Source organism: Zonotrichia albicollis, chromosome 22 (assembly GCF_047830755.1).
Source record: "Zonotrichia albicollis isolate bZonAlb1 chromosome 22, bZonAlb1.hap1, whole genome shotgun sequence".
NCBI classification, from domain to species: Eukaryota; Metazoa; Chordata; class Aves; order Passeriformes; family Passerellidae; genus Zonotrichia; species Zonotrichia albicollis.
In genome coordinates this window covers 7712475-7740150 of record NC_133840.1, presented here as the reverse complement: position 1 = coordinate 7740150, position 27676 = coordinate 7712475, and the positions used below count along the sequence as shown (strand labels likewise).

The window sequence follows — 27676 nt, the reverse complement described above, 5'->3', positions numbered from 1 at the left end:
CACAGTGACTTAACCCACCTTCCTGAGGAACTGAAGGATGCAAGGCTCTTGGGAAAACAGGAATGAAAAAAGAAAAAGTCAGGCCCCTTCCTAGGGTACATGCTGGTAGAATTAAACAGGTACCTTGAAATCAGCACTTTCAAAATTTATTCCCTCCCTCCTTTTACATCAGTTTCAAGCCTACTGCCCAACACATTTGATACTGAAAAGCAAATTATACCTTCATACATGAATGTATAAATTTACCACTGAATTCAATTGAAAAGAATTTTTCACATTAGTAAAGGAAAAATACTAACTGTAGGAAAAGACTCACCAGAGTTTATGAGCAGATAAAGTGAGACCTTGGCGCCACAGTGTGAGCTGAGTCCTGGGCAGGTTGGGTTTGCTCATTGCACTCCTGGTTTTAGGGAATTTGTTTCCCAAGCCTGCTCCAGCTCCCTGGGCAGGGTCAGGCCTGCTGGGACACAAACACATTCCAAACCTGGGCACTTCCAACAGGGCTTTTACAAAGCACCTTCCTGCCATGGGATTTGACAGCATGCACATTAATCTCTCCAATTACAGCCATTTGACTCTTGCAGGGTATGTAGGCAATTTACATATTAATAAAAAATCTGTTAGGAAACATGAAATTACACAAAGTGAGACTCACACAATTTTCATCAGCTACACAGCATCAGGATCAAGAGCCTCCTCATATTAACCTTTGTTTCCCTTGTAAGCCAAAAGCTTTCTAAGAACCTTTCCAAGGCTTTATTGGATTACAAAGAGGTAATTATAGCACTGAGATGAATCCAGTGGCTCTCTTGTAATGGAATAAAGCCAGCTCCAGCTACTTGACAGCCAGCCTGCCTTGGCAGGGCCCCACAGACACTGTTCTTTTGTGGGCTTTTGCCTGTTCCAAGGGATGAGGTGACTGCTCCCCTGTCCCAGGCACCCTCACAGGCAAAATGGGAGAAGCCAGTGCTCAAAGGAGGCCTGAAGAATGAACAGTGTTTGCAAACCAGCAGAAGGATCTCTCAAGAAAACTTTTGCCATGAAAGTTTGGGGATAATGGAGGATTTTTAGCTTTCTTGAGTTATTTCAGAATTTATTTCAACAGACATTGCATGTGCATTGTATTGTGGGGAAGGAAAAGAAAGAGCAGAGGTGATGGATCTACTGCTAAGAAAAACTAAAATCAGCTACAGCATAAATGTGGCTGATTGGGCCTTTCTGCACTCCTATGATGCTGTTCTCAGGTGGAGAGTGTCCATCTCCTTTAGCTTGCTTTCCATACAGGAATTCTACAGCTTCTGAGCCAAGAGCACACATGTACCTAAGGGTGAAGGCACAGGTGAGCTCCAGTCACTGGGCACTGCAGGGCTGCAAGGGGAGAGGAACAGGACAGAATTCAGCCATCTATTCTGAAACAGAGTATGGGGGAAAACACCAATTTTTATAGCTGGAGTACTGACCCAGTGCTGAATCTTTCAGTGGAAGTTAGCAACGAGTTAGTAAAAACCCAGCCATCAGGGCTGGTACAACTCTGAGTAGTCATAGCTGACCCAGGCTCAGCACCATCAGAACCATCCCCTGAGCCTTCTTCCCCACTTTTGACACCCAGGGCTACATCAGCAGCATTATAAAGTTCACAGTTTGCAGAAGACATTTCAGCTGCAGAAGCAATGAGGGCAAAGAGGAATAAACCACAAGATGTTCTTGGGAACAACGCAGACAGGATCTCCAAAGCTGCTGCCTGGGAGGCCAAGCTGCACCTTCAGCTGTGGCTCAGGGAGCTCCTGAGGTGCTGTGAAATCCCTTCCCAGGGCACAGCACAGGCTACTGGTGTGGGAAGGAGAGAAAAACTCACATGAAACATCTTTGGCAATTCAATTCCTGCTGGCAGCAACGTCACACCACATCTCCAGTGGAAGAAGTGAACCCTCTGGAGAAGTGGTTACACAACCTGGTATTGTGACTTAGACATTTCCTGTCCACTGGATGCCTTTGCAGGCATTTGGCAGAACCTAGAAATAATCACAGCTCTGAGGGCAATTTTTATGCAAAGCAGAACTCTAAAACTTGTTTAAAAAATATCCACACAAACAGCAATAAAGGTCACCTGTCCCTGCTTTGGGAATAAGGGAAGAGGAGGAAAAGATCAAAGGATTACCTGAATGGACTTATAAAATTCCACCTTTTGGAGCTGTTTCAAAGTGCCTCTTACTATCTTGACTGGAAAGAGCGAAGAACAAATCTTAATAGTAGGAGGAGAATATACAAACAATTACAAAAAATATACATTTTTAACAACTTGTTTGATTATCATTCAGTTGCTGCAAGGGACAGATTCCCTGCAGCAGGAATGCTGCAAAACAAACAGTCTCAACAACCAGCAGCAGCTCTTTCCAATGCAGACAGAGCAGCTGATTTAGTTACTTTATTTAAAGCCCTCAATTTTTCTCTTATTTGTACTTAATTAGAACTATAGAAAACAACTGGTATTTCAGTTGAGGCCTGAAAATCTCAGCTTCTGAAGAGACTGGCGCTGTGCCAGGACTCTGTGACTTTCCCTAACACAGGTTGTTGGTGGCATGACAAGACTGGAATGTCTGAAATAGCTCCAGTGCAGCCCAGCCCCCTCCCGCACTAAGGGAACCCCTCCATGCAGAATTTGGTGACATCCACTAAGAAGCAAAATGAAGATATGCAGAAAATGTTAAGAAATTCTACTCCTCATACAAATCCTAATGAAGGAGTTCCATCTTTAAGAGACAGGACCAAGCAGCTGATGGAAGCAGCTCCCTGGGCTGTTCCATGCAGGGGCTGCATCTCTCCATGGCCTCTGCCAGCAGCTCTCAGTGACACAGGGCAGCTCCAGAGAGGCCCAGGCACAGCTCAGATTATCCACTTGTTAGTTCTGCTAAATGCAGGAAAAAAACCCCAAAAATACACATCCTTTGCCCATAAATTGAAATGAAAAGAGAGAGGCATTTGACAAGATGGGATGACTAGTCAGTGTGATCCTGCTCATTTCTAGGCACTGACTTTCACAGAGGAGATTGGAGTAGGAGGAGGGAGGAGTTTGCCATGGACTGCTTGTACCATTTACAGAACAGCATTTGGCATCTCTTGCTCATATGTCAAATACGTGCCTGCACAGTGGGCCAGACGCAGCTCCTGATGAATTTTTTAGAGGAATTTAATGCTGACATAACAAAAGTGATAAATTACTCAACTGTTTGCAGGGCAAATCCTGAATGTACCAACAGAGAAGCACATGGAGCTGCTGAAATCCTGCCATGGCTGAAGCATTTAGGACCTTTGTCAAGCAAGCATTCATGTCCAAGAGCAAAAATCCCTTCTTGGATGTGGGGTCCCTGGCAGCACAGGGGTTTCCAAAAGATCAGTGCTATAATGGCCATGGATAGTTTTTACAACCAGAAAAAGTTGCTCAATCTTTCAGAATACAAACTTTTATTTTAAAGACAATTATTACACTCTCACTGAGTACCACAAAGTTTCTCTATTATTTCCCACAATGGTCACATTTCACTACCTAGGTTTAAGTCAGATTTCAGAACAGATTTTTTTAAATACTAGGTAGACAGAGGGAAGAACAAAAACCTGCAGTAGCTGAATTATGCTATTTACAGTGACATTAGACATTCACAGTTATTACAGGAATATTGTGCTTATGATTTACTGGGAGAATCATGCAAAATTTACAACACTTTACAATTCACTTGCCAATATCTTGCTCAGGCTTTAAGGTGCTACTGGGAGCTAAGCCAGGACAAACAATGGAAATTGGCCACAGTGGTCATGTCCTGTTTGGTACCTGGCATGATATTGTGACAACAGATAGCACATCCAAAATCCCCTTCACTTTGGAGATAAGAGTTCAAATGGACAGTTATAGTTAAGTGGTTTTACAGGTCCTACTGCTCACTCACGAGAGGAGATACTTACCCAAGGCCTGAGGATACAGTGAGGAGCCTCCAAGTATTAGGAAGAGGTACACCATTAGGATGTTACATATAAAATTATCACAACCCTCCAGTCTTGAATCTGACACGACTTTGATTGTTTCTGCTTCTCTTGGTCATTTTAGACAACTTAAAACGCTCTTTTTAGTACCTACATGTTCCAAATTCTACAGGCAAGTCTCATCCTGCTGAGAGCTCACAGGCCTCCCTAATCTCCAGGAGATGTTGTGCCTCAAGAGCTCCTGCCTTGTTGAGGGCAGCAGTCCTGCTGGTGACAGCTCTGTAAAACACCCTCTGGAGCTCCCCAGCCCACAGAGGACAAGGGCCTGCTTATGGATGGGGGAGGAGAGTTGCCATATGCCAATGCATGAGCAATTTTTGACTTGCAGTCAAAAGCATCCAAAAATTCAGTATGCAGGATTTGGTGCCATATGGAGAAATTGTGATTTGGCCTTTTCCCCAGCTGTATCTCATTAAGCAAAAAAGGAAAGGAAAAAGGGAGGACATTCTTTTCTTCTGTGCAAACTCTCTCCCAGAGTTCATCTTCCTCTGAAGGACAGTTCATTGCTGGTTCCTGGAAAACCAAGTCTGAGCAGAAGGGGGCTGTAAGAATCCAGGTGCTTGAGGACTGGGCTCTGTCCAACTCAAAAGGTTTTTTGTAAATCTTTTATACTTTGAACATGACTTCTTTTAGGAAAGAGAGAGAAGTGCTACAGAGAGACAGGACTGGTTCTACAGGGCTGAGAAAGATCAGAGTAGAAAAAGAACCTGATGTTCCATGAAGTCTGCAGGGGTGCACTACAGTAAAGGATGCTGTTTCCATGTGTTGCAGCATTTTGCACTAACAGCAATTTTGCTTGTGAGGTCTATGGTCTGTTTTGTGAAAGGTTTGTTTAATCTGAGACTTCACTGAGATTTTGTCCTTATCTCTTTTATAGAGACTGCTGTGGCACTACCATAAGGCAGACATTAACATGGTTTGATGTTACAGAGACAATCCCATGGCTGGTGTCACACAGGTCACCACATCCAGGTCTCAAAGTTACAAACACAGACCCCTCAGAGCCTCTGTGCTTCCTTCCGATCTTCCTCGACGTAGAAAGATGTCAGGAGGAAAAATCCTCCTCCAAAGACCCCCACAAAGGCACAGGTGACAAAGCTGTACTGCATGCTCCTGAAACTCCACTGCAGCGAGGGCACGTTCCTGGCCTGGATGGCATTGGAGATCTGGGGAGGGAACAAGGCTGCATTAATCTGGAATAACACCTTCATCCTCTCCTGCTTTGAACAGACTCTTCACACTGTGAGCCTCGAAAAGAATAAAAGAGGCAGGCAGGGGTGAGAGTTTGCTCCCAAAGTTTGTCAAACCAGTACCCAGCACACCTGTACTGCACTGCTCTCCAGCTTATCCTTATCCATCCTTATTCTGTAATTCTGTGATTCCAAAGGGTCAAGAAATCTCATGTTGTTTTACACCTTCAGTGCCTCCAGTCACAAGAGCACAAAATATGTTTTACCATTTCCTAGCCCACCTCCAGACTGCCAGCACAGGCTGGGCCTTGGGCAGTGACCTTTGCATCTCTTGATCCTGTTCAGTAACTTCTGCCTCCCTTGTTGAAACTCAGTGTATAGAAACAGAGAGTCAAGCAGCAATACAGGCACAAGAACACTCATAAGACAGGGAAAAGATGGAAATTAACCTAAGACAAGAGTGGGGTCTGCTTTTGAGCCAAAAGGCATTTGAGGAGTTCTGGAGTGACACTGTGAGTAAGTGGGAGGAAGAAAATACCAGGCAGGTGCTTTTTGCACTGGTGGGAGAATGAGGGTGTAGAGGCTACAAATGATAAACATTAATTTTATTTTTGTAGACAGAAGGAAAATCTGATTTCAAGAAACTCAATTAGATTCAACACTTAACCCAGGAACCTGAAATCTCTTCTCAGCATAAACAAAAAGATAAATGGTGAAAGCAGTCATTTTTATTCCCACATTTGCTCTTGAAGGTTAGAATATACTGTGTGACTTGAAATGCATAAATACAAGACTCTTCAACCTTTGCTGGGTTTCTATGATTATTTATGACAGTTTAGCAAGATAAGAGGAAGATCAACTCTAAATGGGTACCTAGGGATTACAGCAAGCATAATGGCTATGATAGAAACCTAATACATTTAATTTTAAAATGTTTAGAGAAAAAATCTCTGGGGTGCAGAGGGAAGAAAAACAGGCTTTGAAAAAGAAAATTCCCTGATTCTTCAGACAGATTTTTAAGCTAAAAGTTTGGCTGAAGCAGGCTGTCCACTATTAGGACATGAAAGTAGAAGATTTGGTGTTTAACCATCAGCAGTCATGGGAAGTGTTGGTGCATGGGCTCACAGAACATTCCAGAGGGCAGAGTGGGTGCTCAATACACAGGAACCCACTTGGACACACAGCAGTTTTATTCTTGGGTTTATTGCCTCTGTTCTGAGATTAATCTCATCTGGATAAGCTTTTTTTAGGTTTTAGGGTTTTTTAGGGTCCTCACTCTTTCAAGAGCTGCTCTTTAAGGTGGCTTCTGCAGGTCCTGCACACAGTGACAGGCAGGATCAGCACAAAGCCTCAGTTCTGTCTGTGCCCCAAAGAGGGAAAAGGACAGAGGGCAAGAGGCACAAACAGTTTTATTGTTCAGGTAGAAAGCCTAAATCAATACATTGGTCAAAGGGAGAATGAACAAGACACATTTCAGCTTTTGGGGTACCTCCCATTTTTGCATCCCATCTCAGCATTTTCCACAGGGATGTTGGTTGTTGTGTTCCCACACATGTACAGTCAGATATGTGTGAGAGCAGGAGTCCCCTAACACCAAGGAGCAAAGTGATTTCTTCATTTGCCAAAAGACGGAAGTCAGCAGGGGTAATCCCTCAGGGAGAGAGGCTCTCTTCTCTGCCAGACAGTTGAGACTCTGGGTTTCACCCAGCTGAGGACAAGGGGAACCTCCTGTGTGGCTGGGCCAGCAGCAGCTGTGCAGGCACAGCTCACTTGGGCATTGCTGGCCCTGTCTCACCCTGACACTGTTAACAGGGGGTGAACTCTTTAAATAAACTTTCATAAAAACTAAACTTTAAATCACTGACAAAGACTCAATCTCCCATGTCAAGTAAAGCAGAAAACTCGAAATGGGTGCTTTGTTAGCTGCTGTGTCTTAAAATAAATGGAGGAAGGAAATGAGACTGACAGAGTCCACAGGAACTGAAATTAATGAACTGCACAGAGAAAGCAGAATGAGGCTGATTTGCACAGAAGCACCTAAGATCAAGTAAATGTAGGAAGAGCAGAGAAATCAGGTCTCAAGGAATGTGGGAATTCAGGGTTAAGGTGATTTGAGACCACAGCTTTAAAGGTCAAGTATTATCTAAAGACAACCATTGCACCACTTTTGTTCTGATTTTCAAGACTTACTCCAAGATTTCAAACCTGAAGATTTGAACTAAGTCTTGGGTTTTAACACATTGAATTAATTTCCATGAAACTCACAAACTTAGCAGAAAGTGCTTAAATCCTATGACACTGTCTCTGCAAAAATGTATGCCTCTAAAAATATATGAGTCTGTAAATTTCTACACACTGCACAGACCTATTCACACCTGCAAGCAGTGACACAGGACCAAGTGCTTCATGCAGGTAAAAATATTTAGGAAAATGTGTCTGTGTCTTAGACTCTGGGACAGCAATTTGAGTAATTTCTGGTTTGGGATCAGGTAGTGCCTGTGATTCTGTGAGTGTCTATCAATTTCTAGAAGTTTTACCCTTCAGTAAGGAGAGAGTTCACTTACAGCTCCAATGAGGTATGGGCTGCCTGCATCTCCCAGCAAATGGCTGACCAAAATCTGCAGGGCAATGGCTGTGGATTGTCGCCTCGGTGCCACCACGTACTGAAACAAAGCACAGCCCACAGAGAGGGAACATCAACACAGGGAACTTCAGCAGTGCCCAGCTGCTTCCAGAATATCCCAGAGACATGGACAGAGCAACACTGATGTATTTCAGATTCAAACACTGTTTACAACTTTGTAAGACAAATTTCACAGAAAGCACTGTGGTGTCATGTTGCCACGACACTGCATCCAGTCCCCAGGCAGTGTAGGAGCAGAGCTGTGTGAGATTGGCTGTTCTGAAATCCTGGTCACCCATGGGATGGAGGAGCAATCCAACAGCTCCTCCTCACTGAGGCCAAAGCACACCATGGCCTACACTGAGGCTGTGCAGTCTACCCACTTCTTTTTTCTCTCTCAGAACCTACCTGGATGATGAGCATGCACACTGTGTGAACAGGCTCTCTTGTGCAGAGACAAAAAAACTACAATAGCAAACTCTGAGCTTGGGGAGCAGACCTGGCTGTGACAGACTGTACTAGACTGGAGCCTGTCAGCTCTTGGCTCTCCGAGGTTTTCATGTCATCTGTCCTAGGCTCAGATTTCCTTTATGGATAATGACAGGCTGTGTTTGAGAGATGCAAATCAAATATTGTTATGCACTCAATATATCATGGGCACTGCAAGCATGAGAAAAGCTAAATGTACTTTGGCTCTCCAGTGCCTTGCACCATTTCCTTACTACCTTTATTTAATATCCCATATCTGCAACTACAAGAGATGGAACAAGACTGTAACAAGAAAAAGACAAGAGAAGGATGGGGTGTTTCCTATGGTTTCAGGGCTCATGCAAACTCTGCCTGTGCTATCACTCAGGTTCCTCTGCACAACAGAAACTATACTCAAGAGCTCAAGGCACTGTGAGATTCACTAGGAAAAGAATAAATAAAACAGTCCCACAGGGACTCTGAAGGAGCCATGGGGTCCTGCCTGGCCACAGTGACTGCCCAGGACCCCACACCTGCAGGAGTGGAGGTGACATCCTGCACACTCCCCCTCTGAGGAGATCCAGCCCAGGTGCTGCACAGAAGCAGGTGCCCCAAGAGGAGCAGTTTGCAGATCCCTCTTGTTGCCTCTGTAGGGTTCAGAGACCTCCTGCAGACTCTGCCTCAGAGCTGTCAGCTAAAAAGGCAGATGGAACACACAGGCTGGTGAACACTTCTGTACCTCCCAGGGCACTTCCAAACACAGGGACACCTTGGTAGCCTTCCCAAAGCCCTCCAATTCCAACATCTCCTACACTATTAGCTGCCAAAACCCTAAAAAACAGAGTTCCACAACCTCACAGATGGCAAACCTTTCATAAGGAACACTCCAAGAACAGCCTCTCAATAAACCAGCAAGGCAGCTACAGCACTTCTCCACTTGCCCATGAGGACTGCAGTGGTTCAGCAGGTACCTTTGTGTGCACTGAATAGGAGGCACAAAGGTGGCTACATGCAATGCCTCTTGATGCAGCAGCCACAAAGGGAGAAGTCCTTATCATTCAGTCAGCATCTTCCTTGCCTTCAGCTCCACAGGTCACAGGAGAAATGAATTCCTGGCTACATTGTGTGGTTATAGTGCCATGGGAAGAAAGAAAAGTCATTTTCGTGGCAAACTGAGAACATGCATTAGCAAATCCAGCTACATTATCAGAGATCCTACCAGTTCATACAGGAAACAAGGCAGAAAGAGAAATTACTGCTGTTATCTATGGCACCCGTCAGTCAATATAACAGCAGTAGTACACTGAACCCATGGGGTTTGAACAGGATGAAACACAGCTCCCAAGTAAGATTGCCACTGAATGAGCAAACATCTACAAATTCAGCTCAATTCCATCATTTTCTGATAAAACAATTAGTAGCATTTAGAATTCAAGAGATCCAACCCAAAGCACATTTGTGGTAATAAACTTGATATCTGTTCCCAGGGTAACACAGCACCCCAGAGCTCTGCCCAAGCTTTTCAACTCCCCACTTGTTCCCAATTGATCCAATATTGCTGCTAACTAATGCCACAATATTCTAAAAGAAATGGAAGTGAGGGATGTTGGTCACCTGGGAGACAACTTCCTTCATTTCTAGATTTACATGGATCCAGGATATGGCAATGATGCTCCCCACAGATTTCCTGCAGGCTGCAATGTGATGCAGCATTCCCTCAGAAAGCTGAGACTGGAGTGATGGAACTGAACAAAAGCTCTGCTTGGATTCAGGAAGAAAGAAAGAGCTGATAGCAGCTATCTGCCTCGCTCTCCTCACCATGTATCACCATTTCCTAACTCAGTGATGTCACCTTCCTCTTTAACAGTGTCAGAGGACAGAATTAAAATACAGATTTAGGAGTTCAAAGAAAAGCAAATTGAGAAACTTAAAAATGTTGGTGCATCAACTCATGTAAAAAGAATGGCAATTGCATTTATACTTGCTTCTGTGCAAAAAACCCCAATTATTTCAAAATAAACTGAAACAGAAGATAAGTAAATCTATCAGTCTGGACCAGTGATAGTTGTTCTGCACCTGTTCACTGCTGCAATTATTTCATAGGATAATTCCTTCTGACCATTCTGTGAGTGTTAAATAAGAATCAAAACCCTCCTGGCTGCTGGCTGAGATTTTAAGCAAGCAGCCAATTGACTAATGCTGACTGCATTATTTACTATTTTATTAAAATTCCAGAGTGCAGAAAACTGACATGTAGAGAGCAGCACCGTGAAAGAGATCATAATGCACAGTCAGTGTCAGCAGGACTTTGCTGAAGACCCATGAAATGTAAGTAGTTCCATTCCTTCACCTCAATCAGAATGTAAAGAGAGGTTCTCCAGCTAGGAAATACAGAGATAAACAGACTCACAGCAAGGCAAGGTCAGGCAGTGCAAGGAGAGCTCTGTAGTGCTCCACAGCTGGTCCCTTTGGTCACTAGAGAGTGCTCAGCATTTGGCAATGTGCTTTCTGATCCTTTTACAGTGTTACAGGGGTACTTTCATCTCTGCTCAGCTTGTCCACTACTTGGGTTCAGTTAGCCAGCAGAGATTCCAAGCAATTTGTATATCTGAGCAACTCAGACACAGTGCCAGCAATTTCCAGCTCCTGTGACAGCAAGGGCCACTGACCTGTGCTCCACTGGAGCCACAGGCTGCAAGGGTTTTTCCTGTCCTTCTTGTGAACTGCTATTGTGCACCACTGCCTGTTGTGCTACACATGAATGCACTCACTGGGGTTCTTACATGAAAGATTTATTATGGCCATGAAGTTTGCAGCAGCAACCTGCAAATAGATTTCAGCTCCCTTAGAATGAAACACTATTACATAAAATGGGGAACACACACATTTGCTTGGGAATAAACAAAGATCTCTGTTCTGCTGTCCCTGAACTTTGTGCTCTCTCTCACTTGTCCTGATGGCTTTACACAATTTCCCCACCTTCAGTGCCACCTGCAGCAGCATTGTGCCTGTGCCACACTTGTCTGAACAGTCCCTGTCTCACAGGAAGCCTGCTTGAAATATTAAGATTACCATCACATCCACAGTTTCTCAGCACAGGGATCCCAAAGTAGAGTTTGGGTCCCTTGGGTGTTCTATTCCTCAGAGAAAAGGGTAATGTTAATTTAAATATTTTGTCTTATGCCCATAGGTAGCAACAAAAGAATAACTTTGGTATTTAAATCAACTTCCTGCAGTCTATCAGATATGAGCATTTCTTTGCTTATTGCACTGATAAACCATATTCAAATTGTTCATATTATGGGTTATTAAAAAAAAGTCATATAAATTACTTGATAAGACTATAATGGTCTGTGTAGTTCAGCAATCACAGTATCTGCCCCAGGGTTTACACAGACATCTATTAGTGACTGTGGAGCTACAACCTAAATGAAAGGTTGCCAAATTTTTATTTACAGTAAAAACTCAAGTAAAATTACTAACTCTAAAAACCTTTGAAATGATAAAAAGAAGCTGCTCATCACAGTCTAGACAAACTGTGCTACAAGATGTTTGCTTTTCACATCCCTCCTTTCTGAAGAAATTACTGATGACAGAATCCAAATGAAACCATGCACTGCTATTCCTTGGCTTGTGGTGTCAGCCCTGGAATTCCCAGGGGCCCCTTAAGCATCACTGCTGGCCTGATGCTCTGGCAGTGTAGCACACTTCTGAGCTGGACTTGCAAGAGCTGGAATTCTTCTGCACTGTATTCTGAACTAAGGGAACTTGCTAATAGTTCATGGACTATCAACTTTGGATCATCCTTTCAAATCTCTGGAAAACAAATAGAAAACCTGATTATAGGCACAAAATGACCTTGTTTCTGTTGCAGGCCATTTTCTAGCAGAAATCTGACAACACAGAGCTGTACAGAAGCCCAAAATACTACGGGTACAGGCAGCACTAGAGAGTACCACGTGCATGAGTTCCATCCAAATCAGGACATCTTCCTGGGATTGTAATAACTTGGACTGCTGCACCACCACACCCTTACTGCCTCTGGCATCCTTGCCCAGCAGTACATTGTGGCACTGATTCCAAGCAGGATTCCAACAAGGGGATTCCCTGTAGGAGTTTTTTCAGCTGTCCCCAGAAAGCCACCAAGATGATGCAGGCTTAGGAACAATATTACATTGTCAAAACCTTGAAATAAAGAAATAGTTTAATGAGCACTTACCAGCAGAATGTCTGTCACAACAGCCCAGTTTACAGACAAAAACAGTTCTCCAAATGCAATAAAAATCTGCAAAACAGAAAAACAGCAGTGACTATGCTATACTATGCTATACTCTATACATTGCCCCTCTATATTGTGAAGAAGAGGCAGGCTCACTGACTCTGCTTATCTATGCAAGAGTTGTCCTACATACCCATTACTTCTAAATTAAACACCTCTGTCTATGCTTACAAACACTAACTTCATCTTAAAGGTGGGGAGAAGAATCAAAGAAGGTGTTTGAGTCACAAATCCTCATCAGAAGAGCCAAAATAGGAAACGTACCACCCTCCCAAATGAACTGCTATGAACTACTGAACCCAAGAAGAGAAAAACCAGATCTATGGAAGAGGAAGACTCAGCACAGGTTTACAAAGTGCACAGGGATGCAAATGAAGCCAAGTGAACACCTCTGTGTCAGTACAAGTACTCTTAAGCGCTCCTTCAGAGAGAGAACCTCCAAAATGGGATGGACTCCAAGGAACAGGCAGTCTCCAAACCTTGGTGTCCTGTGGGAAATCCCTAATCCATCACAGATGGAGACCCAGCCATGAGGAAAAGGGGTAGAGCACTGAACAGTTCTTATAGCTGAGGCCTCAGAAAATATTAACCCTTTCAGCCAGCCCTGGACACAGACTGGAGCAATTGCCCAGACTGAGAGAGACTTACAGGAGGAAAAGGATTAAAGTTACACCATTGAGGTGGAGCAGTGCTAGAAAGCAGAATCTCTTCAGAAAGCAAAATCTCTTCAGAAATACAGGTCACACAGTCACATGACATCTGGCACAATATTCTTATCTACTAATCAGACTGATGGCACATTGTCACAACAGGTGCCAGCACTGTTTGGTAAGGTCTTGGTCAGGATGTTGTCCCTGGTTGATGAAAACACAGCCTAGGAAAGGCACAGTGAGAAACTCAGATGTTTTTGGAGTGGTGGCTTACATTCTTCTAAGGAGATCTAGACCTAGAATACCCAGGATACCTATAGATATATATAGATATAGGTTAGCTTGTACCTGTAGGTAACAGATATAGATAATAGGCCTAGGATATCCATACATCCTGTGTTTCTTCTCTGTCCTGTTCATTTGTTTTCTTCTCCAAACAGTTTGGGGAAAAAAGTTCCTTGAAGCACTGATATACTTAGTACAGACCATTATCCAGACATCTTTTCCTTCACAATGCTTTAGATATAGATATTATGATTAATGTATTAAATTATTAGATATAAGGAAGAAATTCTTCCCTCTGAGGGTGCTGAGGCCCTGGCACAGGTGCCCAGAGCAGCTGTGGCTGCTCCTGCATCCCTGCAAGTGTTCAAGGCAAGGTTAGATGGGGCTTGGAGCAACCTGGAATAGTGGAAGGTGTCCCTGCCATGGCAGGGGAGTGGAACTGGATGATCTTTAAGGTCTCTTCCAACCCCAAACCTGATTCTATTATTCTGTGATTCCATTATTCTAATTAAAGGTATGTTTTGGTAGTTCCAACCAAATATATTGATTCACTTATCTAACACAGACTGGCAAATCAAACTGCTGTTCTCTACCTCCAGTCTACCTGGAGCTTGTGGGACTCTGAGAAGCAGAAAAAGACAATGGGTAATTCTTGTAGGCACTCAGATCCCCACTCTTGAATCCAAAATAAGCTTCACATTTCACATTCTGCTTTGTGTAGACACAGGCCAATCCACTTGTGTTTTCTCTTGGTGTAAAGGTGTTTTTCCAGAGGAATACACATTCCTGATGAGTCAGAAGGAAAACCTCTTTAACAAGCATTATTCTTAGAAGCAAAAAACATGCAAAGTGCCCTTTTGCAGAGAACTGTTGATTACTGTAATTTACTTTACTTTACATGTTAATCATGGTGATTTTGGCTGTGGAGTCAGAAAAATGCACAGGAGTCTTTCCCCAGCTGTTACCAGATTACAGTTGAAATAGGGTTTACATTCAGTTCCCTCTTACAGGGATTTTTTGTCATTCCTAGTAAGTTTCTGTTTTCCCTTTGACTGAGAATGGAATTTAAGTGATTTATACTTGAGTTTGTATTGCCAAAAGCTTGACTTTGAAGATCAGCTAGTGATCTGGGCCTTTGAAGGTGAGGGCTAAATTATTCTTAGCAAGAACAGTGTGTATTGCACAGCCCCAACTACACCAACCTTTAAGTATTCAGAGAGCAAAAATAAATAAGAATACTAAATTAGGCACAAAGCATTAAAAATTAACATAAGATTGAGACTTGCTTTAACTACATTTTTGCATAAGGGACATGTTTCAACCCAACTAAATGCATAGTTACTATTCTATTCTTCAATGTGGGCACTCTGCAGGACCCCAGGCCCCGTTTTTGTGCTCTGTGTGCCCTTTATTCTGTACCAAGGAGTGCCCAGTGTGGCTCTCACAGGACAGACCTCAGCTATGGGAGCATCAGAGCCCACAGCTTACCTGGATACCTTGCCACAAGTCACTGAAACCTCTTAATGGTCTAAAAGACTGCAGAAAAATCTGCAAAAGCCACCCCTCGCCTCCTCCTCCCCCTTCCCATTCTCCCTAGCATGCCAAAAGACATTTTGCTAATTGTCACTTACAAAAGTGGAAAGGATGTTTGTCTGGGCCACCATCAGAGCTATGTAGAGGCACAGGGCAGAAAGGAACATGCTTGTGGCACAGATCAGAGGATCAGCTTTGTTGTTTATCTTCCTTAAACGTCTGGCAGCTTCTGCCCCAGCAATAATACCCAGGATTCCTGTCCCAATGGTGATGCCTCCAAATATTAGGCTGGTGACAAAGCAAAGGATTCAGCTGAGCATGGTAAAACTGTACTGTGGAAAAATAAATGGTGTTAGCTTGTACCTGTAGTTTCAGAGGAATCTTTAATAGGGAAGTTGAATTTTATTCCATTTGATGTGACCCTCCCACTCCTTCTAAATGGATGCAGTCCCAAGCCCCAGCTGAAGCTGTGGCTTTGCAATGGTGGCTGTATCCCCTGGAGAAGATATTTTCCCATTTACAGAGCAGGTGTTGTGCACCCAGGCTCAGGGAGGGCTCTGCTCAGTACAATCTGGCTTGGACATGCTGTGATTTAGAGGAGACAGAGTCATTGTGGTTACCCTGTGAATCAATCTAGCCAGCCATCCCTGGAGCACAGACGGACTAACCCTGTATCACAATCTGCTGCCTTGGAAGGGATCCTAGCACGTGGAATCATCCACATCTAAATTACAACCCTCTGCTTAGCACAGCTGAGATGAGTCACTTCTCTGACTATGGGAAACACCTACCACTTCCCAGAGAGTTCAAAGAATACTGAATAGGTAACTACTGCCAGCTCCACGTAGCATTTTCTGAACACAGGGTTTCCAATACCATTCAGCTTTGAATGTGTTCTTCAGGAACCACAAGTTCATGTTTTAAAAGAATATGTCTGAATAGTTGAGAAGATTCAGCTTCCAAAGGGACTTGCATGTGTGCTTTTGTCTCTCTCCCAGTGAGATCCCTCCAATGACAAACAAATCTCTTGCACAAGATCAGTGGTGCCACTGCACTGTAATTCTCTGAAGGCAAGCAGGGGCAGGATCAATGTATTCTGAGCACAAGCACTTCTGAATATTTCAGAGTGCTACATGGCAAGTTCTGTACATTTTCCTGAACTTTTCTAACTGCAAAGCAAAGTAAGCAGCTGGGACATGATCTGTTCCTTTAAACTACAGAACATCCACTTCTTAATTTCTTTCTGGCTGATTAGGAACTCAATAATGCTACAAGGAAAAAAAAAAAAAAAGGTATTGCTATGCAAGATAACAAACTTTAAGAAAATTTGTACTCTCCCTGCATGTTCTTCAGGATTCTGATCCATCACTGACTATAGCTTGATAGTGACATTATAGATTGTCACTTGGCAGAATAATCTCAGACATTTGTTCAAGAGAGGCAAGTTCCAAGGTGACATTTGTTGATTGAAGCATTCATGGAATTGTGTTCAGAATGTTCATGTATTGTAAACTGTAGTTGAAATAAACCTGCAGCTGGAATAAGAGAATGGCCAAAACTAAACCCAAGCACAGCTCAGTTGACAGGGAGTAGGAAAGTACAGAAGCCTGGTACTGGGGAAAGGCTCCTATGGGATCCTTCAGGGGCTGAGAATGCTCACTTATCTCTCTGATCTGTTTGAAAGTGTTTGCACAAAGACCTGAACAAAAACTTCACACTGCCTATTTATCTACCTTGAAAGGATCGAGACTTGAATCAGTTGTGGTGCCATTTGAGTCTGTGTTTCCAAGGAGTCTGTGACACAGTCCTGATCCTTAAACAAAGTCTGCAACTGCTGAACAGCCAGAGGGAAAAAACATATTTAAAAGTATCCCTGGGCAGGTCTGGTAACGTGCAGCTCAGTTCCTCCAGCACCATCAGGTCTGACACAGTAGTTTATGTTCTGTTTCTTTACATCCCCTTGGAATAACAGTCCAAAGCCAGCCTTATGCTGCTTCTGGCATGAGCTTATGCCAAGGTTATTTTTAAAGCATCCTATAAGAAGCTGTACATGAGGTTAAACTATCAAATGCTCTGTTTCACTTCCCTGAAGACCGTGTCTGGTCTAGCAACACTACTGTGGAATAATAATTCAGAAGTGGATTAGAAAACAAACCAGAGGCCAACACCTTCAAATTAACAAAGGAAGTACTCAAACTGCATGTGTGAACAATGTGTGATACAGACAAACATCTTAAACTGTTCAGCTTCCCTCAGCTGCCTACCCTGAGCCAGACTCCTGGGCTTCACTCCCTTCCCAGTTCTGTTCATTGATAAGGAATGTGCCACTGGTGGCATCCCTGGAAGGACAATTCATTTCCCTTGGAAGGATTTTGGGATGACTCTTCAATCCATCTGGTTTTGCTACAACTGAGAAATCACATCTGAGTTGACTCAATTATTCCATTGCAAAAAAACAAGAAAAATCCCATTAGCAGAGGATACATTGAAGGTGTGATTACTGCTTTTCCCTTTAATTGTTTTTATCTGGAAAAGCCATACAATAAGCACTTAGTTCTGTGAAATCCATTACAAAAGTAGAGACTGAAACAAGATTTGGGATACCTCTGGAAGAAAGGGATATTTGTATGGAGACCACTGCCAGGAGTCAGCCCCAGTGCTCACTGTGGCTGAGGGAAGCTGTGAAGACTCAAGAGGAACACTGAATACATATTTGTATTCTGGACAACACTGAACAAAAACTTCTCTTCCTTGATGGGGAAAAGGGATCTACAAAAAGGTGTGTCATGACTACTTCAAATTGTTCTACTAGTGTAAATTCCCCTTCTTATACAATATTTGATACTATTTATGAATCTTCATTGGTCTGGACATGCTCTGTAAGCAGAGCTCTGCTGGCAGCTATTCACAAGATCCTGGTTTGATGTGATGATCTGATACTACATCAAAATCAGCAAGCTTTCTTGAAGCTGGGAGCCACAGTGAACTCACCAATATGGCATGGATTATAAAAACAGAATAAGAAGAAGATAATAGGCAAGTTACTACAACACAGGATTTAAATATACTTAAATGGGTATTTAAGTAACTTGGGGTGCACAGTCATTTGTCAAATAAAAACTCCTTACTAAAGCTGCTCCTTTTTCCCCACACCTGTTGCTATTACTGCTTCTTCCCACTTTACTTAAATAGGGCTGGCAGCATCTTTCCAGTTAAGTGAGTGATTATAAACAAACAAGCAAAGGGGAGTGTCTCAGATAACTGGAGGCAATTTAACATTCACACCCCATTGCCTTCCCAAGAAGTGCCTGGTCACATCATGTGCAAACCCAGAGAACACAGGGAATATTTCTCTGCCTGCTCTGAGGTGCCCTGACCCACAGGGCAGCACTGACTCTGACCCTCATTCGTGGAGAAAGTTTCCCAGACTTCAAGATAGACTGGAATCCACAAAAGTGTGAAATAGATTACAGAGAGCAGTGTAGGTGTATCAAGTGCTGAGAAATTGAGGTTTTGGGATTTTTAGTATGTTGTGGATGGAAGCAAGATGGAGGACACAGGGTGTCATCCTGGGTTTCTTCTTCATGCTTCTTCTCCCTTCTTCTCCATGGGTTTGGGAGGCATTTTGTAATTGGGCAGAAAAGTCCACATTGTGGGCTTTTGGGGATCAGTTATTGGGTTAAAAGGGAAAATAATCCAGGTGTCAGTTCTTAATTGGATAGTTTAGTCTGAAAAGACCTTGGAACAAGAGATTGTTGTCCATTTTGTGCCTTCTAATGAAAAGCTGCTGAACTCACAGTAGTGAGGCTGTTTCACTGATAAGAAATAATAAACACCTGAGTCCAAACATGAACTTCTGTCCTGAGTGCCTTCAATCCAGACCCAGAGAAACCACAGCTGGAACCACCACAGCATCCTCCCCTCCCCTCCCCTCAGGAAAGCAGCTGTGATTGAGCCCCCGGCAGAGTTTCCAGGAATGCTCCCAAGGCACAGCTCACCTGTTAGATGAATTGCACGAGTCCTGGAGGCACGGTGGGACAAGGCCCTGGACAACCTGAGCTCTGTACAGAAACAGTGGCATCCACATTCCCAGGGCTCCAGTGACAAAGGCCATGGCAGTCAGACCCAGTGAGGAACAGACAAAACTACAGCTGAAAGTACAAAAAAACACCAACTGAGAGATATTAGAAAGAATGGTGTGTGAGGAAAAAGGGAAAACCTACCTGCAACACCCAGGATTTCAAGCAATAACACAATAACAAAACAATATGTTCAGACATCTGGTAATCAAAATCCACTCCCTTGAATATCTGAACTCTGATCAGGCTTTATTATGAAATTCCACAATAAAGTACTAATTAGGGTAAAGGGTATGACCTACTGATTTAATGTTAAATCCTGGTCTCTTGCAGATTTCATGCCAACTCCTGCCAAAACAATTGCTGTGAATTTTTTGATAGCAGAAGTATAACAATAGAGAGTGAGCAAGAATTTAATGGCTTAGTACCTAAAGGAAAGGATTCTATGTTCAAGTTTAAATGCCTCAAGTTTTAAGCTGTTTCTGTAACCAGTATAAATGAGAGCAACATCTGGGTTTGGGCTGGGCTGGAGCACTCCTTAGCTCTACCTGAGTAAAAAGAGACTCAATCTCAAGTTTCAGACAAAAGGAGAAAACTTTCAAACATTTTTGAAAACTGTCCAAACCTTGTCTTCTTCCTGCCCTATTCTAGGAGAAAATTAAATTTTTGCTGGACTCTTTGTCATTAATAGTTCAATGGAAAACCCCCTCTGAGGTCAATAGGGATGTATGAAATCTAAAGACTGCTGCAAATGATCAGGTGACCACCAAACTAGAGGATTTGTTAAGAAATGAACCTAATTCTCCATTTCCTAAAGATAAAGTGCTCTTGGACTTGATTAAAAGTGGAACCACATAGTTTTCAGCAGTATGTCTTTATGCTTTGGAAATCAATTGCCCAAGGAAAAGAAAATGGGAATCAATTGCTAAAGGAAAATAAAATTAAAATATATTTTTTTTTACACTGGAACATCTCTGTAGGAAAGCAACTTTGGAGATAGTCTAGTTGTTGAAATGTCAGAAAGGTTCATTTGGGGTTTTGATTCAGGAAAATTCATTTTTTATTTAGTTCAGGATATAATGCCTACAAGAGCAATCTCTAGTGTACCCGCTGATCAGGATGTAAAGAGGACGGAGATTTAGCGGGCAGTTAGAAAACGCTGGATGGTCTGGAAGGACACTCCAAAGACAAACGATGTCCCAGGACAGCGAGTCTTTAAAGGAAAAGCGCTGGACTGGAAGGCAGCGGCAGGCACAGCCGGCTCTGGCGCAGCTGCACAGCGGCACCTGCTGTTCCCAGAGCCGCTGCAGCGCCTCGTCCTGCCCTGGCACCGCCTGGCACCGCCTGGCACCGCCCGGCTGCGGGGCCACAGCACCGAGCAACCTGTCTATTCCACCCTGCAGGTCAGCTGCATCTTTAATTTTTGTGTGGTTAAAAGGAAGATGTCATCTGCCAGCCCCCATCAAAACACATGGACAATTACTTTATAAAGCATATCCCACAAACTTTGACTTCATGCACAGCAGGTTCCCAAATACCACAGAGTGCCTGAGATATCCTAATCCAACCTTCCTCAGGTGCTAAGAATTATAAATAAATTTACATCAGAAAATTATGCACTTTTACCAATCTAGCTTCTGTAGGGAAGGGAAAATTTAGTAGAAAGTAGAGCTTTGGATTCAAATAGGAGCAAACTGCCATCATAACTTTGCCCCCTTCCTCATCCTCAAAATGGGAGGATAGAAGAAGCAAAGAAATTTTTTATCTCTTTTGCAGAATTCCTTTAAAAGAGTGGAAGAAAACTTTTTACCAATGGCATTTCCATCCTCTTTCATAGAGCATGTGGCTCAAAGGAGCAAAGTGGGACTCGATGGACACATTTCTTGTACCACTTACTTCTTGACAAGTGACCCCACATCTTGACACCAACTAGTCCTGGTAGCTCTGTAGACATCTGGCTTCTCATCTGCTCCTCCTATCATGCCAGAGATGCTCAGTGCTCTGTGGGCTGCTGTCTTTCTCTGGATCCTGTGAGGCACCAGTAGAATCAGCAGAAGCAGTGCCAGTCCTCCCATGCAAGGAGTTACCTGTAGACACAAGGTTGGTTAGATCAAAGATCTGTTCTCTTTAGTGAGAACTCCACAGCAATTCCAATTGCATTAGAACCACTATTAGAAAATTGCAGATATGTTCAGAAATAGATGTGTGCTGGTTTAGGTCATATTTGTAAAGAAAAAGAGTGACTTTGGTGACTTAGAAAAGATAATAGAGCCTTCCTCTCTATCATACAGGTACCTAATTGCTCCTCCCTCTGATTAAAAAAAACATGTGAAAAGAAAACTGTACTGTATTCTAGCCACAAACACAAGGGTCACTGATGCAGCCACCAATGTTACCTGAACAGCATCAGAGTTACTCCAGTGAATACTCTGCCCCACTCACCTGCATGTGCTAGCTGATTTTGTACTCAAAGAAGTTGTTCTCAACAGCATTCCAGAAACTAGTGCTACCAGTATAATGATAATTTTACCTTCATATTCCTCTGTTTGAGGAGTCTTGGTGCAGTAACAGCCATTCCAAATGTGCCCTCAGGTAAGAGGAACATCAGCACCTGCCTGGCTGCTGTACAGTTTCACCTACACCTATCAGAGCTAGGCAGAAATCTGCCACTTGTCCTGCAGGAAAACTTCTCCTAAACAGCACATTCCTGACCTGTCAGAGGGTAGGAAGTCCTCCCACTGCTCACCTTTAACACAGTGAACATAAAGAATCCAAACCCCAGAGATGATTTTGATTTTACAGTGGATTAAAGTGACTCACCCTGAATGCCCAGTGCCAGTCACCTGTGCTTTTTGCCATGCCAGCTGCCAGCATATAACCACAGCCACTGCAAACAACAGAAAAAAATGGTCAGTAAGCACCAATGAATTTTGGATGGCTGAAGTGACATGTCTTGCCAGCTAAGGAGAATGTTCTGTCATAGTTTTCCAAAGGGATAAACAGAAATAACCCCCATGGTGTGTGCTAGTCTGCTTGCCAGCCAGTATTAAAAAGAGAGTCAAACCTCCTCAGAGCAGACTTGAGATGATGACAGAAATGTCCCAGTTCCCCTTGGAACACATATTCTGTAGAATGACACTGCAAACCCGGATCAAAGAGCCCATAAAACATTTTATTACCTACTCCCTCCTGTGCTAGCCAAAGGAATTATGCCCTGCAGGAATTTCTTTAGTTTTAATCTGCCTTCTGGGCCCAGCCTTGGCTGCCTGCTCTGATACAGAGTATGCCTCTAAACCATTTGAAAAGCTCTTCTCCACCTTTTCTTCAGAAACAATGTCAATTTAAGTAAAAGAGAAGAGGGAAGTACCAGTTCTTCCTTGGGAGACATTTAATGCAGGGTTCTTGAAAAATCTGTCAAATAAACTAATACCTAAAAGCTTTTGTCTCCCAAAACACAGAAATAAATTACATACTCTCTTGCACATATTTCTTTTAGAATTGATTCAATATTTTATTCAAAGCCAGAGTTTCTGGAGTCTAGACTCTCCCTAAAAATGTTAGGGGGAAAAAGTGAATTTTTCTCAAGGTAAGTAGAGAAATACACCTAATCAGCTCTATTCAAACTTGCCAAGGAAGTGACAAATCCCTTTCTAAGAGCCAATGAAGAAATACATCAAAATAAATCTGATTAGGGCTCAGGGTATATTGAATTGCAGGTGTGGTCAGACAGAATTTCAAAAGGCCACTGCAAGAAACCAACCTGCCCACTGGAATGAAGATGTAGAAGATAGATAACACTGTGGTCCTTTTTCCTTCCTCAAACAAGTCTGCAATGATGGTAGGTGCTATGGTGGAGTAACTGGCAGAGCCAATGCCAACCAGTCCTCGTGAAAGAACAAATATCCTGTAATGCTGCAGGGAAAAGACATATTAAAGTCAAAAAAAGTCCATGCAAGAAAGAAAAGAGGGGCATTTTAGTGGTGAAATCAAGCAGAGGAAATCAGAATTCAACTGCCTTTTGCCTGTGTCTGTATTCCCTCCACTCACACCTGCTCCCCTCACATCTCACGGCTTGGCTTTCTCTTTCTGCACAGCAGTGACTTCCCAGAGTGACACCCAGAGGGAATTTCAGGACAGGGTGGATGGAGCACATGTAACCAACAAGCTGCCACACTGTAAGGTCATAAACAAAAATCATTCAGGACAAAAATGAAACCCCATCAATCACAACAATAATGTGTGAGTTGTCTATTGCCTAGGCTGGACTCCAGATTCCTGGAGTATGTTTAGTCCAGGCTTAAGGCCTGGGAAATGAGTGGTCACTGATGCTTTTCCAAATGTGATTAGAGAAGGACTCTATCAAGTCCTGCAAGATGTATGCAGATTATTTTCATAGCACCCTCTAAAAAGCAACATACTGACTGAGTGATGAACGAGCTCCCCAAGGTGACACCAGACCAGAAGAAAATCCCAGCTCCAAGGATGATCTTCCTGTTGTAGCGATCTCCCAGGTACCCAAAGATGGGGGCAGCCAGCATGTAACACAAGGTGAACACTGAAAATCCAACAATGAACAAAGACAATATTGATCTGAATATTTTTGTCATTTATGTACTACTCAGCCCTCAGATAAATCAGGTTATTTACAGCAGGGGTTAAAGGCAGGCTGAGTTTCTAGGACTAGGAGGAGGATTGGTATTTGGAAAAAGACAAATGAAAACTCAAAATATCTATTCAGCAATAAAATGTATGTGAATTGAATTGATGTGAACTAAATTCACACTCACATTCAACTGAATTAAACAATGTGAATGTATGTGAATTACTCAGCTTTCTGGAGAAACCCTTCATCTTTTGTGATTCACGTACTGTGGGATTTTTGAAGAACCCAACTCCAGCGTGACTTTCAGTTTTGCACTATAGTCAGCCTGCCCACAAGTGGAAGTGAGCAATGCCACATACAAGGAGGAACTAGAGGAGCTCAGTAACTGGGCTGTGTTTTAGGAGCAGACCACAGAGGGGCAAGGCAAATTCAGCTCTCTGAACTGAGGAGATTTTATTACCTGTCTGCAGCAGACCTGTCTTCCCATCACTGAGCCCAAAGTATTGCTGTATATCCAACAGGATCCCTGCAACAGAGGCACACATTGAATGGCAGCAAAGCACCCTGCTAATCCTGGTTACTGCCAACCCAAAACCAGGGCTTGCAAGAACTGCAGCACATTTAGATTTTAGTTTAGATACAAGCCATTACTGTACCACAAGCATGAGATGCACAGAGGATTAAGAATTCTTATCAATATAGATAAAAATAATGATCTTCCACTATAAGGGTCTTATGAGAGTTAGTTTACCCATTGCTTCAACCACTCCTGTTCTGCTTCTTTTGCACCATTAGCACCTAAGAACATGAAAAATTTAGATTTCAAAGTTTAATGGACACAATGCAGAACAAAGCAGTGGATGTTCAGACAAAAAAGTCATTTTCTTCTCTATACCATGCCAGAGCTGCCGATCTTCCATCTCACCTATCTTGTATTTCCATTTACACTGCTGAAAACCCACAGAAAATAGAAGATACTGCTTTGAAAAAGCATACCTGTACTCCAGTGTTGAAAGATATCAATTATAAAAGACATTTACTTCTCATGCCACTTCAATTTTGTCTAAATAGATGAAGTCATAACATTGTTATGAGGATGAAACCACCACCACTTAAGAGAACAAGTTCTGTGTAGTTTGCCTGCTGTGCTCACAGGAGCTTATCTGTGGGTGAGGTCAGCAGGAGGCCCCCCCTTCTCCCTTCTCCCACACTGTGCTTTACACATTGTGCCATGAACTGCACTGCTCCAGCCACTTCAAAGCAGTGTGGGACCAGGTAGTTTAAAGCTAAATCCATGTTCTCCCCATGGCTGCAGCATCACTCCACTCACTATTTACTGATGTGACTTCAAGTCACTGTAGATCAAGGTGCAGCCTAACAGCAGCTCCAGAGGTTTACAGCTGTTTCTCAGTGACTCTTGAACATATTTTACATTTAGGGGTTTCCTAATGATTTCAAAAGTTTAAACAAGAGATTTAATTCAAATATTTTGCAGCATTAAAACAGGACAATCAATTATATCCTTCCTTTCTGGCAGCCAGTGGTCAATGCACAGAAATACTGTATTAGAGGAATTCAGGTTTGGTCTCATAGAGTATTTAGAACAAATCACAGCTAACAAGACCTGAACAGAACCACAACTTCATCTCAAACTAACATTCACACTGAGCACCATTCAAATGTCATCCTCTCCACACAACTAAAATAACTGACCCTTCCAGACCCTGGCAAATTATAAGGAATTGTTTTGAGCAGGTTGGTGGACAGAAAAGAGGGGAAAGGTCTGCATGGTCACTAGTTTCAACAGACTGAAATCAGCAGACAGCTAAGGGGAAGAGCTTGTTTTCTGTGATGCAAACACTGTCACAGCCCGGGAGCAGAACTATCCGGAAACCACAGCTTGGTAACTGCTGCCAGTTCACTTCTGAGCAGATCCTCACACCTCCCCTTCCTCCCCTTCCTGTGAGCTGAATCTGACAGCATGCTCACACTTGGACAGCCAAACTCAAATGTGCTGCTGCAAGAATTCTGCAGTGGCACTGAATTCCAGCAGGTGAGCAGTCAGTGTATATTGCTGTGTATAAACTGCAGCTGAAAGACTGCCCAGCTGTCACAGGACCCAGTAAAATGTGCTTTACTCATGTAGTGTAATTCAAGGGGATGTTTCAAAGGCCTGGGCACTGTCCCCACCTCTGCTCCTGAATTCCTGCATGTCCCTGAAGGTACCTCACTCACAAGAGCACAGGGGGAGAATTTTGAGCTCTTAACTGGTTCAGGAGCCCCTGAAGAGTTCAGAGCCTGGAATGAGCCAAATGCTTCTTGCTCTTAACCCCCCAAGGGGATAACTTTCTAGCATCCAAGCTCTTCCTTGAAGGTATTTTCATCCTCTTCTGTCCCCTGCCCTTTTCCAAGGAAAGCTACTTGACAGCAGAAGGCACACACAGAAGTTTTTCACTCACAGCCTTGCATTCAGCATGCACTCCTACTGCACTCCTGCTTGCTTCCTTCCCTCTTGTGTTGCTAAAAAGCACTCAAAAAACCAAGCTCAAACTCTTAAACCCACTACACTCTCCATTTCTAAAGACGCTGACTGAATGTCCTAAATTTCTGAATGGTCAAAGTAGCAAAATTACTTTGTATACTGTAACTAGGTATTCATTCAAAATGAATAATCCATCCTTTGGGTTTTTTCAAGGTTTAAAACAATTCTGTTTCCCAGGCCACTCAGAAGTAAAATACAGCAAGCTCACAACAACTGTTTCCCCTATTTTCTAAGTCAGATCTCTGGAAGCATGGGAGATGCTTAGGAGTGGTACTTAAGTAGAAGAATTTACACAGACCACAATTTATATGGGAGAAAAACCCCATATTTTCCCTCCAGTTTACTGTAAGCAACTCTTGGTTGTTTTCAGCTGGGAAAAAATAGTTTAAAAATCATATTTTGGAGGAAGGATATTATTTATTAGACAACAAGTCATAACTTGGGTGGGGGAAGGCTTAAGGAAGTGGGTCTCTATTCTTTTTCCACAATCATGTTTCACTCTTAATTGCAGAAATCACACGACTGCCAGCAGCTCACAAGGAAGTTAAGCCTCCCCCAAGCAAACTAACATGGATAACAAAGTTATCACAAAAATCACATAGTTCTTGAATTTGTAATGGAGGGAATAGCTTCAGTATTCTTCAGCTAAAAGAATAACATATAGAATCTACTAGGTGCAAAGAAGGCCTTGTAACCTGCTGTGCACAGGAAGGAGAATCTCCTTACTCACATTTCTGTAGAATCCAGCCACAAAAATGGACCAGTTGCCCTGTAGGCTAAAGTCTGTTTATAAGAGACTTAGATTTTAAAGTACTCTTTTATTTTTATAAGCATTCCACTAACTATTAATACCTAATAAATCCCTCCTACCTAATAAATCCCTCCTAGGTATTTCCAGATTTATAACTGGAAGCTTCATTAAGAGCATGATCAACAGGTTAAAGCAGATAAATGAGAGAAAGCAAAAAGACATAAAGCATATCCTTACTTTAGAAACATTTGCAGAGCTGCTAAGAAATTAAATTTCTTTTTCTTTAGAAGAGAAAAATGGGTTCTCACCTGGCACAATGAACCAATCAATGAAATTTATCAAATTCCCAAAGCACAGCACAGCAACTACCAGGCAATCCCTCTTTGCTGGGCTGTTCCTTGGCACAGCCACTGACGGACACTGGGCCCCATCTGCTGCAGCAGCTCCATAGCTCTGTCCTTCCAACAGAGGCTGGAGCAGCAGGTTTGTGTCTTCATGCTCACAGGGGGGTTGCATGTCTCCAGTGCAGACACTCAGCAGGGATGTTGAAGGATTTCCTCACACAAAATTGATGTGTTGGGGCTATGAGGAACTTCAATCACTACGGTCATTTCCGGGCTGAAGCACAGGCACTGAGA

General features: G+C 42.9%; 1 protein-coding gene across 1 annotated transcript; it reads right to left on the bottom strand.

Moving 5' to 3' along the window:
* Nucleotides 1–3451: 3451 nt before the first annotated feature.
* On the bottom strand, nucleotides 3452–27676 carry LOC102065300 (protein spinster homolog 3). Its single transcript, XM_005494185.4, has 11 exons — nucleotides 27347–27676; nucleotides 24206–24271; nucleotides 23561–23697; nucleotides 22903–23054; nucleotides 21963–22029; nucleotides 21039–21229; nucleotides 19062–19214; nucleotides 15162–15351; nucleotides 12536–12601; nucleotides 7790–7888; nucleotides 3452–5201 (listed from the first exon to the last, which is right to left on the bottom strand). The coding sequence occupies exons 1-11, from the start codon at nucleotides 27552–27554 to the stop codon at nucleotides 5034–5036; spliced, it is 1497 nt and encodes a 498-aa protein (XP_005494242.1). The 5' UTR covers nucleotides 27555–27676; the 3' UTR covers nucleotides 3452–5033.

Excerpts from the sequence above, each read along its gene's own strand:
- LOC102065300 (XM_005494185.4), bottom strand. The coding sequence starts at position 27,554 with ATGCAACCCCCCTGTGAGCATGAAGACACAAACCTGCTGCTCCAGCCT. Across the intron at positions 23,055-23,560 it reads GCTCGTTCATCACTCAGTCA|CATTACAGGATATTTGTTCT; the intron begins GTATGTTGCTTT and ends TTTTCCCTGCAG. Across the intron at positions 19,215-21,038 it reads GTGGGGTCACTTGTCAAGAA|CTGTAGTTTTGTCTGTTCCT; the intron begins GTAAGTGGTACA and ends TTGTACTTTCAG.